This window comes from Lynx rufus, unplaced genomic scaffold (assembly GCF_022079265.1).
Source record: "Lynx rufus isolate CCGP_SWC_20201006 ecotype Redwood Valley unplaced genomic scaffold, mLynRuf1.p SCAF_2, whole genome shotgun sequence".
In the NCBI taxonomy this organism is placed as follows: domain Eukaryota; kingdom Metazoa; phylum Chordata; class Mammalia; order Carnivora; family Felidae; genus Lynx; species Lynx rufus.
In genome coordinates this window covers 141,850,574-141,868,552 of record NW_025814834.1, presented here as the reverse complement: position 1 = coordinate 141,868,552, position 17,979 = coordinate 141,850,574, and the positions used below count along the sequence as shown (strand labels likewise).

The following is a 17,979-nucleotide window of genomic DNA, read 5'->3' as shown; positions in this document are numbered from 1 at the left end:
ATTTGGAGAAGGGACGCTTGAGGCATGACGTCTTCATCACTTTCAAATACACAAAAGATGGTTTCCAGCTGCTCTCGATTCACTGAGAAGGAAGTGAGGGAAATGGGCTAACAGATGAGCCTGTAGAATTTAGCTAGGAGACAGATTTCCTAATCCTAACAGGAGTTGATGAGGACAGCTACAGAATCCTGTTCTTCATAGTAAAGACAATTTCCTTTTTCCGTAGAATTGGAAACATGAGCCTTGCAGGGATCTTGCTGCAAGAAACATCAGGAAAAGAGGGTCTCTTCAGGGACCACACTGTGCTCCTTTGCTTGGGACCGATTTACATTGGAGGTCATCCCTCCCATTCATGTCCGTCCTTGTTGAGGAGCCTTGGCACAAAATTCATTTCCCATCCTATTGAAGAGTTCGCACCACGAGGCTGCATCTAAGTACAGCTCAGACTTGCCTCTAGCGCCCTGAAGTTGCCGGCTTGGCCTTCTGCTCTGTTGTCCACAGGACTGGTAGTTGCAGTACAGTGCTTGTGTATCATGACCCGAAGCTGCTACAGGACTTGGGTGGATGGGACCATTAGCCCTCTGCCCAGCGACTTGAGTTGCTGCTGTGTGCTGGGGCTCTGGCTCCCTTGCATGGGGCCGGGCACCTTTCGCACTCAGGACAGCCACAAGTTTAAAAGAAGGGAGAAGCTGGGCTTGTGGGGCACATCCTGGAGTCCTCTACCCTCTCCTGCTACCCAGGTGTTTCTCATGCCACGCCCCCAGACTTGGGGTGGCAGGGGCTCCACACGGAGCAGGCTCTAAAGACGGAAGGTAGGCCTGACAGGAGGCCCCAGCTTCCTCGTGGCTCACCGCTGGGTGGCCCGATACGCCCAGCACTGCATTGCCACCATTGCCATTCCACAAGCCAGTGCTCCAAATACAATGAAATTCAGAGATAAGTATTATTGTAAGTCCCAGCAGATACATTCTGTTACTCCTCCTGGGGACAGGCTTTGTTAATTGTAAAGGAGACAGAGACAAAGGCCCCAGGCAGAAACACAGCAGGGAGGGATAACAGGGTGATGTTACCTTTGAACATGGAGAAAGGTCTAAGAAGAGAATGTGGGAGCCTCAAAGACACTCCACTCATTTAACCCTTTTCTGTAGGGTTGTTTCTAATTTGGGAGGGTGGGGGCAGGTCTTGAATGACTCCTGGCTCCACGAGCCGGCCTAAGTGTAAAGGGCCGCCTTTTAAAGTTGTGTCTCTCATCACATGATAACCCAGCTTCTGGAACTTCTGCATCTTCTTCCAACCAAGCTCCGGAGAGCCTGGCATGATAGCCAGGATGTGTCATGGACCACAACAGTCACTCCGCCTGAAATGGTTAATCTCGTCCCCGCTAAACCTTCTCAGCAAGATGATGCTCAACCCCAGACTTCAAAACCTGGGGGACCAGACTCCAAAGCCTCCATTCACAGTGGCCTACGCATCATTTGTTTCCCCACCAGATGGAAAGCAGGTGTTGTCCTCTTGTCACTGCACCCTCTCTTGAGCACGATAACGAGTTCTGAGGCACATAAATCTCCTAAATGGAAAAGTAAACATTCTTCCTTTAAAAAAAAAAAAAAAAAAGCTGAGGAAAGGGAAAAAATGTGTCAGATTTTCCTGGCCTGTATTAGTCTCCTAGTTTATCAGATCAAAATGAATTCGTATCAGCAATAGCTTCCTTGGTATTTCCTATTTTCAGTAATATTGAATTGAAACACACATCACCCTTTTTGTGGGATGATTGGATTACAGTTCCTCCGCTCCCAGTATTACTTTTCACGTTCTCTTTTCCTTCCTGGATGATTTCAGTAACAGCAAAATACAGCCATTGCCAACACTTGAGACATTTCTGGCCGTGTTCCTTTTCTCCCTCAAAACCTAGGCTGTTGTCAAAACCTTAATTCATCGTGACTTATTAGCAACCGGAGCAAGTTGTAGAATAATCCATTATGAAGAAACCAAGCTTCACTTGGAATCCGCGAGGTGGCTTCTCGGAAAGAGCCTCATTTTCTAGAACTGGCACCAGCGGGAATTCAGAGGGTCAGGGGAGGGGTTGCACCAGCCCTCCCTCCTTTGTTTTATCTTTCAGGTTTGGGGTAGAGTGAAGGCTGTGCCGTTCTGTTCGTTTTTCAGTTTTTTCTCCCCCCGCCCCCGCCCCTGCCTGTGAAACTGACTTTTGCATTCTTGTTTGCTGTGTCATGACAAGTTCCACAAATGATTCACACTGAAGTGACCTTTAAAGAGCAGAGCAGAAATCAGCTGGATTTTAGGAGCCTAGAGCTGTGCAGAAGCCAGAATTTTCTATCCCTTAACATTACGCTGGAGCTCACTGGTGTCTCTGTGGCTGCCTTTCCTGGTCATGTGATTCTGGTGGTGATTTTAATCACTAAGCTAATGCTGGCAGTATTTACACATGTAATTGAAACCTTGGAAATTATTATATCATCAAGCTTCTGAAAATGAGATTTATAGGGTGACTTAAAGAATTGGTGGAGGGGGAGGTGTTGTAAAGAGGGAAACGTTTATTTTAACTCATCAGTACTTTTTTTTTTTTAATTTTCTGTTCTGTTTGTTTGTAGCATTGAGTGCCATGAAAAGGAGTCAGTCCAAGAAAGAATTTAACCTTAGCTACCAAGGAGTATAAGAGTTTTGACAAATGCTTATTGCATTACTGCTTTATAAATGTTAGTACCATTGATGATTTGAACCAGAGAGAAGTTTTAAATGGTGTTTTTTAAATGTCGCCTTTTTTCCCCTGTTCCCAGAAATAAAAATGACCCTCCTGATCGCCCAATCCTTTGGTCTCTCTCCACTCTTTTCTGCTACCATCAAGGAACAGCCATAAAAGGGTCATTTTTAATCACTGTGGCAAGGATTCCAAGAACCATTCTCAAGTACATTTACAACACTCTGAAAGACAAGGTAAGGCAGCTCAGTCATGCATATTGCACGGGGTGTTTGACTTGCAGAAAAGTTAGTCACTGGAAAACTACAGCAGGTTCCTGGACAGGAATGTGAACCTGTGACAGTGGCCATTCAGCAGGCTCCAGTGTTCTTCAGCTCCCATCCCTTACCCGGCCCCTAGCAACCTTTTGGTCCCCAGCCTCTGTTTTGTTTATGGTTTTGTTTGTTGGGGTTTTTTTGCCAACAAACTGGCAGAGGTGGGGTGGGGAGGGAGTCCTGCCTTAGCTGGTTTTCCTTCTCACATAAATGCTGAACAAATGGGAGGAATTTTCAGATGAAATTCACACACTTTTTTGTGGGCATGCTTTTTGTTTAAATATTAAATATTTGTATATATGTTAGTATATATATTAAATATATTATATATTATTTAAATATGTTTAAATATATTAAATATTAAACATACTAAATATATTATTTGAATACATTTAAATATATTAAATATTAAATATCATGCTTTTTGTTTGAATAAGAAAAAATACTACAAGATAGGAATAATATTTGTTTCTGTTTTAATGTAAAATATTCCTTACTCCTTTGTTTTTTAGAGGTGCCATGGGAAGTGACCTGTGTGTATATGAGGGACAGAGGGAGCTTTAATGAGTGAGTGAGTGTGAGAGAGAATGTGTGTGTGTGTGTGAGAGAGTTGTGAGAGAATGTAAGAGAGAATGTGTGAGAGCATGTGTGAGTGTGTCAGAGTGTGTAAGAGAGTTGTGAAAGAATATAAGAGAGAAGATATGTGTGTGAGAGAGTCTGTGTGTGAGAGAACACATGTGTGAGAATATGTGTGAGAGAATGTGTGTGGGAAAGAGTTGGGAGAGAATGTGTGTAAGAGTGTGTGAGAGTGCTTAAGAGAGTGTGTGAGAGAGCTGTGTGAGTGTGTTAGAGTGTGTGTGAGAGAGTTGTGAGAGAATGTGTGTTAAGAGTGTGTGAGAGAGCTGTGTGTGGGAGAGAGAGAGAAAACGTCCTAAAGAATGAGAAATGGACAAGTTGACCTAAATCTCAGCTCAAAAGACCGAAAACTGTAGGGCTTTTGTGCCTGGGGGTTTTTCTCCTCCCTGGTTTTTATTTCCATGCACATTTGGTTATGAATGCCAGTGGAAACCAGAACACCAGGAAAACAGCTGTTCTCATGGTATTTCTGGCCTGCCAAACAAGGGAGGGTTGGACTTTTCCCAACTTTTCCGTTCTCACACAATGTTAATCTCTCCCCATCCCCACCTCCGTGCTTGTGACTTGGTCAGAGTTTCACAAGTTTACCTAATTCTAACCTTTTGGGTATAACTATGTGTCCTTGGTAAATTAGGGAGATTTTTTTATTATATTTTAAATTGTTTGATATTTTTAAGTCCATAATCAAGACTTAAGATTAGCTTATCAATTAGGAATAATTGATTGAATTTCACGTAAAATTATCTAGCTTCCTCATCATGAAGTGCACGTTAAGAAGCTGCCCTGATCATAGAGTATTTTCTTGTATTTCTATTGAAAGATTACATTGTAGATACTAATTATGTACCCAAATTAAAAAAGAATCAAGTCTGGGGTGCCTGGGTGGCTCAGTCGGTTGACTACCCGACTCTTGATTTTGGCTCAGGTCATGATCTCATGGTTAGTGGGTTGGAACCCCCGGCTGGGCTCTGTGCTGACAGCTCAGAGCCTGCTTGGGATTATCTTTCCCCCTCTCTCTCTGCCCCTGCCCCCCAACCTCAAAAATAAGTAAATAAACTTTAAAAAATAGAAAATAAGTGTAACTTTTTGGAAATCCTATAGTGAGGTTTTCAGGGCTAAATTTCAAGTGATAAAAATATATTTGCGTTTTGGTCACTTGAAGAGGCATTCCAATTGCAAGCCAAATCTAACTACTCTGGTTCCTGCATTTTCCAATTGATCCTTCAATCTCAAGAAGGATTTTTTTGAAGAACAAAATAGTTTTTTTTTAATTTTAAATATATTTATTGTATGCATCAGTAATAGATAATCACAAATTATTGAGCAGTAGGGGACCTTACCATCCTTCCTAGAGCTAGAACACCTTAAACTCTGGGGCAGCAGCCTTCCCTAAATGTAAAAGAGAAGTCAGTGAATTGGTCACTTTGGCAAAGGTCCGAAGATTATTTATCACTCCTGAGATCCCAAAAGGATCAATGGGCCAAACTCCCCTTCAGTGATGTCACTACTGTAGAAATGTGTCCTGTCTTAGGTTAAAAAGATACACTTTTCCTCAGCAGTACAGCTCCGTACCGTGTCTACAATTTAAACACTTCATACAGCCACTGTGTGATCTTCCCTACGTGAAATGGCTCATTCACAACCACAGCCAGGCTGAAAAGTATCCAGATAAAGTTTCATCCAATTGAAGTAACACTGGGACAAGAAAATGTCCATATAAGGTTGAGTGACTCCTGGGGTCCTCAGAGAGCACTATTTCAGGATTGTTTACAGGGATTTTTTTTTTTTTTTAATCTGGGAAGTGGGTGGGACACATTGAATTACCCCTCCTCCATGAGTTTTATTAAATTATTCACTCTTGAGTTATACACATGTCCAAATTATATTTCAGAGGACTAATTTGTGCCTTGAAATTTAGCCCTGAAAGTCTCAGTATAGGATTTTTTTTTTTTTGCAGAAAAACTTGATTCTTTTTCTTTTTTTTTTTTTTTAATGGGCACATAACTAGTATTTACAATGCATGGTTTTATTGTCTTTGGACATGAATTTTTCGTGAATACAAACTGGTTTGAAAAAGCAAAGTTTAATTGATGGCACTCAGGGGAAGACGCAAAGAGATTTTTTTGTTTCTTACTAGAACCAGAAGGCTTAGTTTCCCTTTGCTAGTAAATATAAACTAACCCGTATCCATTTTTGCTGAGTCAACAGCAATCACAACAAGGTAAGCCCACAGGAGAGACACTTCACTCATCAGTGATAATAATGGTAATAATTAGTAGCATATGTAGAATAGAAGGACTTCTCCCACACTGAGAGAAAATTGCTACCGTGCTTCCCCAGGTGCATAAATCTCAAATAGAAACATACTGTGTGTCTGCAGAAACTGCCTGCTTGCTTCTTTCCTGTGTTTCTGACTCTGTTCATTTGGTTTTGATCCCGGTCCCACCAGCATAATGCATGGTCGACGTACATGTTCAGATGCTGCTTCTGCTGTTTCTGGTGTCTTGACAAATGCCTATGCCATCTCAACCAGGTACGCACCCTACCACATATCCCGGGGACACACAGAGGGACCCTTGAGTGGACTCCATCTCTTAGGTCAGGGGTTAGCAAATTTTTCTGTAAAAGGCTAGACTGTATAAATATTTTAGGCTTTCGGGCCATTCAGTCTTGGTTGCCACTACTCAATTCTGCCGTGGTAGTAGGAAGGCAGCCGTAGACAATATGCAAATGAATGGGTATGACTGTGTTCCAAAAAACTTTATTCATGGACACTGAAATGTGAATTTCATGTAATTTTCACATGTCAAGAAATCTTATTCTTCTTTTGATTTTTTTTCAACAGTTTTGAAAATATGAAAGTTATTCTTGAAAGCAGGCTGTCTGATGGATCTGGTTCCTGGGCTGTAGATTATAGATCGTTACCTTAGAATCTTAGGTCATTAAAGCCATTCTTCACGTTCTGAAAGAGATGTGTTTCTCTTCTCAGAAATAAAAAGGGGAGGAGCCTTTAGAAATTCCAGCATAATGAGTATGTGTCAACTGAGAGCTAATTTTCAATGTCTTCTTCAAGAAGTATAATTTTCCTAAAATAGGAAAAGAATTGCCTCTCTGATTTTTATATATTTCACCAGTTTTTCCCTTTCAAGCTATAAATATTCCTTTAAAAATCAGAAAAGTTATATACTGCAATTGTTTGAATTTCAATTTTTTTCTCGAGTCAAATTGATGGAAATTTAAATATATGTTACGTTTTTCTGTAGATAATTTAGGAAATTAATAGCCCTTAGTCAGATTTACACAAAGCAGTATTTTTCTAAGTCAGCAGACTGTTTTATAATTTAAAAGTCCACAGAAATCTCACTTAGCAAAGTATTCCTTAATATTGCCCCTCTTCCTAATAAATATAACAGCAGAACTAAAGGGACTAATTAATTAGACCATCCATGTTTAATGTCTTATTACAAGTGGTATTGAGAATACCTTTCATTGTTCAGGGGAAAGTGTAATCTTCTTATAGTAAAGCTCTATTTTTAAGGCTCTTAAGAATTTTAGAGTTTATCTTAGATTGTATTTAGTTTTCATTTGGTTTGCTCTCAGCCAGCATGTATAAAACACAGTAAAATACGAAACAGCACCTTTCAGAATGGTGGGCTGTATAGCAAGTGAAACCAAATCCTGTGAATGTCTTGTCATGGATGTAATATTCCAGCCTCCCTCTTCCTAGAACTGTGTGCACATATCCTGACACCGACTTATTCTGCAAAGATTTTGAGATGCGTTATAAAAATATACCAATTGTAATAAAATATATATACGTGAAAATCCAGGCTAAGAAACATATAAACTAGAAAGACAAAAGCAATGGGACCATTGATATGCAGATATCTATGTTGTCCACATGGTCCTATAAGGCCTGTCACTGTATATGTAAATTCATGTTCTTTCCCTGTCCCTCCTTCACTCATGGAAGCCTAGGGGCTCCTTGTGGATGCTGTAGGAACCAGCACTTCAGGAGAGGAGGGCAAGGGCTGAGGAGGAAGAAAGGTGGGCTCGGTCCCATACCTGCACCACCTTACCCTGCCTTCCAAACAGAACTTATCTGAGCCAGGAGTGGGATTCCACTGAAGGTTTCATTTGAGGACAGGGCTCTACTGCTAAGATACATTTGTGAACCACTGTCCTGTGTTATGTTTATGTTTATTTCCTCTGCCTTGTTATCCTAAGGGACATATGTTCTGCATTCTGAAATTTCACCACCTCATATTAACCCAATACCCTTTCCCTTGGGAGTTCAAAATGTTCCCAAGATCATAAGTAGCACCGGTGTTAGCCACACTATAGTTACCATTATGAAGGTGAGGGACCCTGTAACAGATGTACAATGACAGTGATTTTCTGAGTCACGAAAAAGCTCAACTAGCCTTGATCCCGTTCATGGTGAATCAGTGTTGCAAACAAGGATAGATCCTTCAGATTCTGATCACGGTGCTGGTGCAGTAGGCCTTGGCCTAAACCAGCTGTCAGAGCATCGTTCATTTGGGGTGGCTCCTATGGGACCAGGCAGGTCCAGCTAACACAGTCATTGCTGGGAGGCCTGAGATTTAGGAGATGGAGAAAAAAGAGGCAGCATGGAGAAGAAAGAGGAATAATTGATGTGAATACTGATAGGGAGGGAACAGTCACCTCTGGTCTGAATCAACTACCGAGGGGCGCCTGGGTGGCTCACTTGGTTAAGCATCCGACTCTTGATTTTGGCTCAAGTCATGATCTCATGGTTCATGAGACTGAGCCCTGACTCAGGCTCTGCATTGACAGGGCAGAGCCTGCTTGGGATTCTCTCTCTTTGTCTCTCTCTGCCCCTCTTCCACTTTCTCTCTCTCTCACTTTCTTTCTTTCTCTGCCTCTCCCCTACTCTCTCACTCTTGAAATAGATAAACTTTTAAAAAAACAAATCAACAACTAGAAAGCAGAGTAAAATAAAGATTTTAAGAATAAAGCTAGTTACCGTCTAATGGTGGTCAGAGTTGTTGTGATCTCCTTAGGCAGGAGACGAAGGAAAGGGAGGCTAAAGTGAGAAAGAATTTAGATTTGCCTTTTGAAAAATATCCTGGCACTGTCATGAGCTACCAGAATATTTCTCTAGAGAGCTGAGACCTATTTTATTTGCCTTGTTTTGTGCAGTCAGAGCTGGGAAAGGCTAAAAGAGAATGAGCCCCATTTGTTTGCATCAGAACCCAGATACTCTTCTTTACTTAACATCAAGGAGCTGGTTGTGTTCCACCGCTGCTGCTCAGAAGCCCAATCCATTTTCACCAGCCCCAGGAGGGTGGCAGGTGGTAGTTGCTGCATTTTATAGACACCCAGCCTGTGGCTGGGTGGTAACTCACTTGCACACTGGGAGATGAAACCCCACATCTCATCGTTTCTCATTACTTGTCTCTCTGTGTCGTAAATGCCAAATATGTGCATACCTGAAAAAAATTACACGTGTGCGCTTCACCCGTTTATTTATCCAACAACTTATTTGCTTGTTTGTGGTGTATTCGAACCACTTGAACCCCAGCATCAAGGGCAAGGGGACTGTGGTGAAAGAACCAATATACAGCAAAGCCAGGCCTTCCAGGAGCTGACAAGCTAGTTTGAGGGATGGGGAAACAGTACGAGGCATTTGCATGAGATCTTTACATAACTGTGCGGAGAAGTGCGTGTTGAAGTGTTGGAACGGGGACAATGGAAGTTGAGGAGAGGAGAATCTCGGTGGTTAGGAGAGGTGTCACAGAAGACGTCGCGTTTGCCATAGAGCACAGAGCACCCGCTGGAGGTCAGCGGCTAGTAACAGCAGCAGGAGCAGTGGGCTTTTAGCACTCACTCTGCTGCCAGCTGTAAGCTAAGTAATCTTCCTGCATTCCAGCCCTCTGAGATAGTATCTCCAATGTATAGATAAGGAAACTAAGGCTTGAGAGGGCATATAGCTAGTAGAACTAGGATTTAAATCCATATCTATTTTGTCTCTGGGACCCAAGCCCTTAACCACCATGCATTTTTTTTAAGTTTATTTATTTATTTTGAAAAAGAGTGATAGAGCGAACAGGGGAGGGGCAGAGAGAGAGAGAGAGAGAGAGGGAGGGAGGGAGAGAGAGAGAATGAATCCCAAGCAAGCTCTGCATTGTCAACACAGAGCCCAGCGCGGGGCTCGAACTCATAAACCGTGAGGTCACGACCTGCCAAACCAAGAGTTGGGCACTTAACCAACTGAGCCACCCAGGTGCCCCGCCACTGTGCATTTTTAAACAAGAGGAGGGAGTCACAGCTCCTGTCTGTGGTAGATCTCTCTAGTGCCTGTCCAAGCCAAGGTCCAAACCAGTCAGTTTTCTGGCAGTTGAGCAGATCGTTTACAGGGCAGATTTTGGTGGAGGACAAGAAAAATTGAAAAGGGTGAAGGATGAATCATGCAATTATAGATCCAGAAAAGGCTTGTCAGGGCCCACCTCCTCCCCTCTGACAAGTTGAGTGTCAAAGTTTCTGAGAGGATGGACTGGCTGTTCTCAGAGATTTCCAGTGGAGCAGATCCTGTAGCCTCCCCCTCCCTTCCAGCACTTTCCAGGAGCCTGACTGAGAAGTTCCCCTGTGGGGCTCTGCAAGCTAACCCAATGGCAGACACACCTCTTATTTCTTATGGTGTCCACACAGTTCCTTATGGAAATGTGTCTCTGAGTGCACATCTCTTGTCCATTGATGACACGAATGTCTATCCCAGCGCTGATGGTAGTTTTAGATCAGTGTTCCTCTAAGTTTGAAACCTACTTGTAGGCCACAAGACTCTTCCTGATGTTTGCAACCAGACCTGCAACATTCCAGAATGTTCTGTCTTCAATTCTTATAGGCAAATGGCAAAATTTCATGGGTTTTCCTTGTCGCATACAACAAAGAGCTATTAACCAATCAGCCAAGTACATAGTGTGTTACTAAAGCTTTACTAAAGTGTGCTATTTATGAACTAAAATTGATGTTTTACTTCGTTTCCTGAGGATGCAAATTGATAATTCTGTCAAGACGTCAGGCTGCCAAAGCTGTGCCTGGCAACGCTGCCAAGCTTGTGAATGTGCTCGCACAGTTGGGCGTCAGCAAAGTGGGGAAAGAACACTTTGCGGTGGTTGTACCGCCAGAGTCACTCCGGGTTGGCTGTCCTGTTCAACTGTAGTTCTTCCTGCCTTAACTAACATTTTACTGTGTGGACTGCTTGGCTCTTGTTTAACGTGTGTCTTTTTGTCACGTTGAGCATTGCATTCCTCTTTGATACTTTGTTCTTCCAGCAGAAGTGGGAAAGGGGGTGCAGGAAGTGAGCTGTGGGCTCTGGGCAAACCATATGAGGATGACTCTTCCCGCTCCGTGTCCTGGAAGGAGCTCCTGGGTAAAGCAACCCCTAGTCAGATGTCACAGCAACTGCCTTCTGCCTACCTTGTAGCGCTGGGGTGAATCCCTCCACCTTCCTGAGCTTCCATGGAATGAGAGGCTCAGTTTACGTGACCCCAAGGTGTTCATATTGCTTTCTGACCGTGTGGTGGTCACACTGCCCCATCACAGAGTGGGGAAAATTTGAACCGCATGTTTCTCTGTCAGATTCCAAACGACCGGCTTGGTTTTTTTTCACATTGTACTTTTCATCCATGGTGAGGACTTGCCCTGGGATCCCAAAGATCAGCGAGCCACAGTTTATGTGGCCCCGATCTCCAGCCTCAGAGTCTCGTGGAGTACACCGAACACGTGAGGGGGCCATGTGGCTGCATCCTCTCCTGGCAGTTCCCCTGGACCACTGCTACGCAGGGATAACAGCAAGTACACAAAATGACTGGTGACAACATACTGATGCGACGCCAATCACCTCTGTCATTCTCACGAGTGGAGAGCACGGTACCACCCGGCAGTTTTCACGTCCCTCCTTTCCTGCCGTGGGCCATTGTGCAGGTGGCTGGCTGACTGATGGAGATCTGCTGAATCTCCTGTTCGCCTTATTGCAGGCCATAAAGCCACAGCCTACCGTCCCTGGGCATCTGTCTAGATAGGAGAGACTAAGTTGATCAGAAATGCCTGTGGCTTCCTGTCTTCCCAAGTAACAGATATACCGGCCCGAAAAGCCCCAGATAATCCTGTCCAGTCCGGGGCAGAGAAAAACTTGCTGCTGCCCGGAAAACACACGCATCTCTCCCTTCCCTTCTTCATAGCCCACCCCCGCACCCCACACTGCCTGCCAGTCCCTTTCTTTCAGTGCACATAATGTTGGTCTCTGTCTTCCAAGCCTTTGGCAGGCTTGATTTTGTAATATCTCAAAGCCTTCTCTCCCCACTGCTGACTTTCCCTGCATTAGCTTGGTTTCAATGACCCTCTTTCTCATAGTCCATCAATAGCAAAGGCACTCGGTGACCCATCCATGTCAGGTTCTGGTTCATCCCAAGCCAACTGGCAGATCTCCAGTGACTCCTCTCCTCTCTCCCCAGGGCAGCATGTACATCTCATGGAAAAAAAAACAGTGATGAATATTGTGCAATTTCTCTAGCTAAATTATGAAAATGATGTAAAGGGTCTTAAGAGGACACAGTGCTTTTGGTAGCGGACATTGCCATAATAGGTAGCATCATCCCAGAGCGTCCAGACAGCCATTCCCTCAGTGACAGCGGTTCTGGATCCTGCCACTCCCCAGCTATTCTGGGGCAGCCAGCTGATGGTGAGGGCCCTCAAGAGGTGCCCCCAAGTGTGCGTGTTTTAGGAAGAAGCTAACATGTGTGTCAATATGATAGTTTACATTAAAGCCCATTTATAGACGATGGTAATCCTCACAGCCCAGCTGTTTGGTGGCAAATGCTGCTACCCTGGCTTTAGATAGAAAGGAATCGAGACACCTATTTGTCAGGGGCCCCAGACTGTCTGGGGGAAAACGAACTGTCTCCTCACGTTGCCTGGTGCATGGCTCTGAACCCGCTATGCTTAGGGCCATGGCTGTATGTGCCTTCCTTGGGAACAGCCTCTCTGGAGCCCAGCTCCCACCTGCTGTGGGTGTGACAAGAGTCACAGCTCGGGAGGGTGAGGCCCCAAAGCCCTCTTCCCCAAGTGGGCCATAGCAGCTTCTCCTGTTTTGGGGGTAAGGCCCAGTGAACAGCTGCCATCTTAGGTTGGACTCTGAAGTCCTTCCTGACTTGAAATTCTTCTGTCTTCTCAGAGAGGCAATTAATATTTGTTGAGTGAATGCATCACCATGGGGTAGGGAGGGTAGGCTGTGCATGCAGCCCTCAGCTAATCAGAAAACCCTCCAGAGAGGCAACTGTTAGGCATTATTACTTTGGCTCTCCATGGGGTGTAACTCCTGGAGACAAGAATACCTCCACTTACTAGGCACTTGCATTGTGCCAAGCACTGTGCTAACTACATGTATTAACCATCTCTGTCTCACAAATAATCCTGTGAGGAAGGTATGATTATCCTTTTTTGTTTGTTTTTTTGTTTTGTTTTGTTTTAAATAGATGATGCAGTCAGGTTCAGAGAAGTTAAGTAGCAGCCTGCTCTAGGACAGGAAGAAAGTAACAGAGCTGAGGGTTGAAGTTTTGGAGACCTAATAAATCCTTGTCCAAGTTCTGAACAACTGAGAGACACAAGAGTTAAGCAGGTGAGGATTAAAAATATCACCTTGAGAGGCGCCTGGCTGGCTCAGTTGGTAGAGAGTGTGACTCTTGATCTCAGGGTTGTGAGTTTGAGCCCCTTGTTGGGTATAGAGATTTCTTTTAAAAAAAAAAAGTCTTTTAAAAAATGCCTTAAAACATTAAAAAAAAATCACCTTGAGTACCTAAGAAGTGTGTCAGAAAATGTATTGTAGGAACAGTTTATTAATGTCTCATTCCTGAAACAGACCAACTCATCCTCTCCCTGGCCCAGCCAATGATGTAGACCTGCCTCTGGGTTCTCCTCTGTAAGCTTACCTCTGAGGAGCTAAGAAGATGCTCTCTCAGTAACAGGTGGATCCCAAAGAGAAGAACAAAGAGCTGAGCCAGCCTGAGGTCTCCCCCTACCCCTCAAAATTACCTTAAGTCAGCCTCCCCTTCAGGGAGCACATGAGAGGTAATATCCTAAAGGAAGTCTCTGGCCATGGAAACACAAATACAAGGTTACCCCACACCAGGATTCAAACCCAGGTCTCCCGCAGTCCATTAGGGCATTTCTTCCACAGGGTAGGAATCCAGACCCTAGAATTCTAGAGATCATGGCACACCCTCACCTCGTGATAGCAGAGTCTGGGGTCCAGTGGGCTTCAGAGCCTCAACTGGGGTCAGCGCTTTTTATCCTCTTCTCTGCCTCGTATCATTTTCTCTCTCTGCCTCACAAACATCATTGAGACACTGGGGACAGACAGGTATGCCGCATTACACAATGTGAGCTGTCCTAGCTTACCTTTTAAGCAGAACCATATGTAAATCTCCTCCATTCCTTGGGCACCATGGAAGTCAGTCTCATGCTCGTGAGCAAAACGGTGGGGAACATTTGGATCCTGAAATGGGTGGGATCTCCGTTCTTATTAATGGTTCCAAGCTCTCAGATTCCTTCTCCAAGCCTCTTCTCTTCTCACACTTTAGTCCCTTTTTCTGGAAGACATTTATCCATATCTGATGAGAGCTCCTTCTTCCTCCCCCACTTTTCCCCCTCCCTGGGTCTGGACCATATACCCATTTCCCAGCAGTTTGATAAAGTAGAAAGAAGGCAGGCAGGTCTGGGCTCTTCCACTTATTGTGTGACATTGGACAGGTTGTTTAACTTTTCAGCCTCAGTTTTCCTACACATAAAGCAAAATTCTTAAAGAATTTTTTAAATTTTATTTTAGAGAGATCTAGGGGGTAGAGGGGCGGAGGGAGGGAGGGAGAGAGAGAGAGAGAGAGAGAGAGAGAGAGAGAGAGAGAATCCTAAGCAGACTCAATGCTCAGTGCAGAGCCTGACATGAGGCTTGATCCCACAACCCTGGGATCATGATCTGAGCCAAAACCAAGAGTCAGACACTCAACCAACTCAGCCACCCAGGCGCCCCAAGCAAAATTCTTAAACCTATCTCATAGGCAGTGAGAAGGTCAGCCCAGCGAATACATATAAATATGATAGCATGGTGTCTGGCTCAGTACATGCTCCATAAGTGTTAGTTTCTTTTGTGAGGGGAAGGGGGGGATTTGCTTACTTTCGTTGACTTATTCACGCATCAAATACTGGGAGTCTTCCATGTGCCAAATTGGGTAGAACAATGCCTATCTCCCAGGATTACATATAAATAAATAATGTTTGCAACACTCTTAGTTTTGTGCTTGACGTGTAGAGGCAGGTATTGACTACATGGAAGTCACTATCATGATTATCAGCCCACTAAGTGAAGAGCTCTGCTTCTGTCCTGTGCATTTAGAGTGGAGCTACTGGGGTTATTCATGAAGCCTGCTCAGAAGTGTATCAGCATCCATAGAGAATTCCTCAAAATACACCTTTCTCTTCCCCACCCACCCTCAGCCATAACCACTGCACTAATGACTTGCTGGAGGCAGTCGAAATAGGAGTGGTGCTGCCAGTTCCCGCGGTCCAGAATAATGCCCAGGTTTCCCTCTCACGAAGGGTGACGGTGACGGAAATCAACATTCACATCCAAACCCGTGATCAGACCACCAGAAAGGACTGTAGCCTGAAGTTAAGGACACATGCCCTGCACGGCAATGCATTTGGCCTCTCTTTTCCTTACCTAGAACTCATTTTCTGGTGCTTCACACCCATTTTCAGCAGTCCAGGGCCACTGTGTCACTTCCTACCAAGGGCAGCTGGGACTTTTTCCAACAACACTGGTTCAAAGGGCATCGGACCCAAGGAATTACCATGTGCTTCACTGTAAGTCTCTTTTCACAAGTCAGAGCAACCATGAAGCAACCCCTTAATGTCCTTCGTACCTTCTCATCATGGCATGCTCTAACCACACTCAGGAAATATGCTGAGGGAGATGGCCCGTGTTTTTAACTTTGGTTTGTGAAAATTACCTTTGAAGTTAGCAAAATGCAGTTTCCTCATAAGTAAGCAGGTGACACATGAAAATACTGCTCTGAACAGCACCTGATATGGGGCTGTGGCAGCTGCAGACAGACTATGTTCTTCTCATCCACAAGCTTGTGTCTGTTGCGGGTGCCACGCTTGCTGGGCCACCGAGGCTGGGCCTGCCGTCATCTGTGATTCAGGGCCAGGAGTGGGGCTGAGTTGGGGAAGGCGGTTCAGAATGGAAGATGGAACTTAGTTCTCAGCATTACCCTAAGTGCTTAAGAAATGTAAACGTTATTTAACCCATCCTGTAGGTGATGGGGATTAAGGAGCACATTTGTTGTGATGAGCACCGGCTGTTCTAAGGAAGTGTAGAATCACTATATTGTACACCTGAAACTAATATTACATTGTATATTAACTGGGATTTATATAAAATTTTTTAAAAATGTAAGATGATAGATTAAGTTTCAACATTTCCCAAATTCATTTAGCATGGGAAATGAAATTAATCCATGAAGTAGCTCCTACCCCAAATCTAATCCTCCCCATGATGGAAAGCAGGTTTCTTCATGTCATTTCTATCTGAGACTGCTTCTGGAACAGCTATTGTCAAAAGGCTCAGACCGCCCACCTCAGAACTTGTGCCTTCCCCTCCATACCCTTCTAAGCAAGACCGTGACTGTGAGGACATTCCTCTCCTGTCATCCCCCAGTCTTCTTTGTCCTAGACATTGAGACTAGTTTGGGAGGAAGGAGTGATTGGTGGCCAGGGACTAAAGGATGTATTTGTAGACAACAACCTGAAAGATGCGCATCATAGTGGTTGAGGAAATAAAGGCCCCTTCGATGCCCCAGTCACTGATTCATGTTCTGCTGCAGGCTGGAATCTGACAGTGCTTTGGGCCCCCCGACTTCCGTGTGTCATCCTTGCCTGACTTCATATGGGTGTGAATCTCAATCACAAAGTCAGGTGTGTAGAAAATACTGTATCATGTCTCTTAACCTAATTTCTGACTTGAGCTCCATTACACTGGACTGGAAGTAAATTTCAGCTGTTACTCTTGGGCTATCCCCCCATGGGCTTTTAGGAGATTTCAGGTGTCCCCAAGTATTAGTACACATGGGTTGCCCTTAGACATCCACCTTTCCTCTTCATGACATCCCATCTTCAGGCTTTGTTTTTGGGAGCAGGAATCTTTTGCAAGTCCCCTCATGATCCTGTCTGCCTGGATGCGTAGTGGTCAGATAACCAACCTTCCTGCTTTGTGTGAGACGGTTCAGGTTTTAGCCCTGAAAGCCTGTGTCTCTGGAAGCCCTTCGCTCCTGGCAAACCCAGACCCTAGGAGTAAGCACTTCCCGTTAGAGTCTTGCCTCTTCTCCATGCTCTGCTGAGAAAAAGGAGACCTAGTGTCCCGGGTCAGGACCCACAGATCTCTTTTCCCTCTTTCCTTCAGCCCAGGGGAGTCTCATCTTCTAATCTAGGGGTGGAAGAAGACCTACACGCTCACCTATGGCTCCGAGATGTTTAGTTCATATCGAGAATCCCCTTCCTTCACCTTCTCCACTGGTAGGTAAGAGCTAAAGAGCTTAAAATTTTGGAAAGCAAAAGCTAGTAAGAGTTGCCAACTGGGTGTCCTCATGTCCCCAGCCCTCAATTGCCCCCTAATCTCATGTGCACAGCCTGAGTCCTCCTGGAGTGGGGGACGTGGAGAAGAGGAAAAGGAGAAAGTACACAGGGAAAAGAAACAGGCCAAGAGAGCAGAGGAAGAGGAAGCTGCCACACCTGTATTTGTGGTCGCTGGACACTCCTTCCATTTACAGTGTCATTTCTATAGATGGTTGAGGAGCAAGGTCTGAAACTAGAAGGGGAAACAAGGGATCTGGGTTCAGTTTGCTTCCTTATCTAGGTGGGGCTAGACAGTTCCTAAAAGTTTTGGCAGGTGGATCCAGGCTTTGACAGTTCGTCAAGTGGGTTCCTCTTCACCCTCCTTTTGCCTTTTACAGAAAGCCTCAGTTGGCGTCGGGCTGGGGCAGGGCAGCGAGGAGCATTTGCTATACTTGCATTCATCCAGGCAGTGAGACAGCTGAGGCCAAATGCCTTCATCAGGACGCATCTCAGTGGGGGCAGGGAAAGGCACTCGGGGTCTGTCTGCTGTGCCCGTGTCTTGCCTCCATCAAGGTGGCAACAAAGAAGCTTGGTGAGGTCCCAAGAACACGAGGCTGCTGACCTGGCTCAGTGCCCTGCCCCTAGCCCCGACCTTGTCTGTGG

The 17,979-nt window shown here is 44.7% G+C and overlaps 1 protein-coding gene across 5 annotated transcripts in view; it reads left to right on the top strand.

Moving 5' to 3' along the window:
* Positions 1–17,979, top strand: part of SLC44A3 (solute carrier family 44 member 3) — a 96,465-nt gene that overhangs the window by 57,667 nt on the left and 20,819 nt on the right. For 3 of the 5 annotated variants that reach the window (XM_047085284.1, XM_047085283.1, XM_047085280.1), the window contains 3 exons: positions 2,796–2,952; positions 3,026–3,028; positions 6,116–6,199. In XM_047085284.1, the coding sequence (XP_046941240.1) occupies positions 2,796–2,952; positions 3,026–3,028; positions 6,116–6,199 (244 nt within the window). The remainder of the gene's footprint in view (positions 1–2,795; positions 2,953–3,025; positions 3,029–6,115; positions 6,200–17,979) is intronic. The other 2 variants (XM_047085282.1, XM_047085281.1) reach the window with 1 other exon arrangement.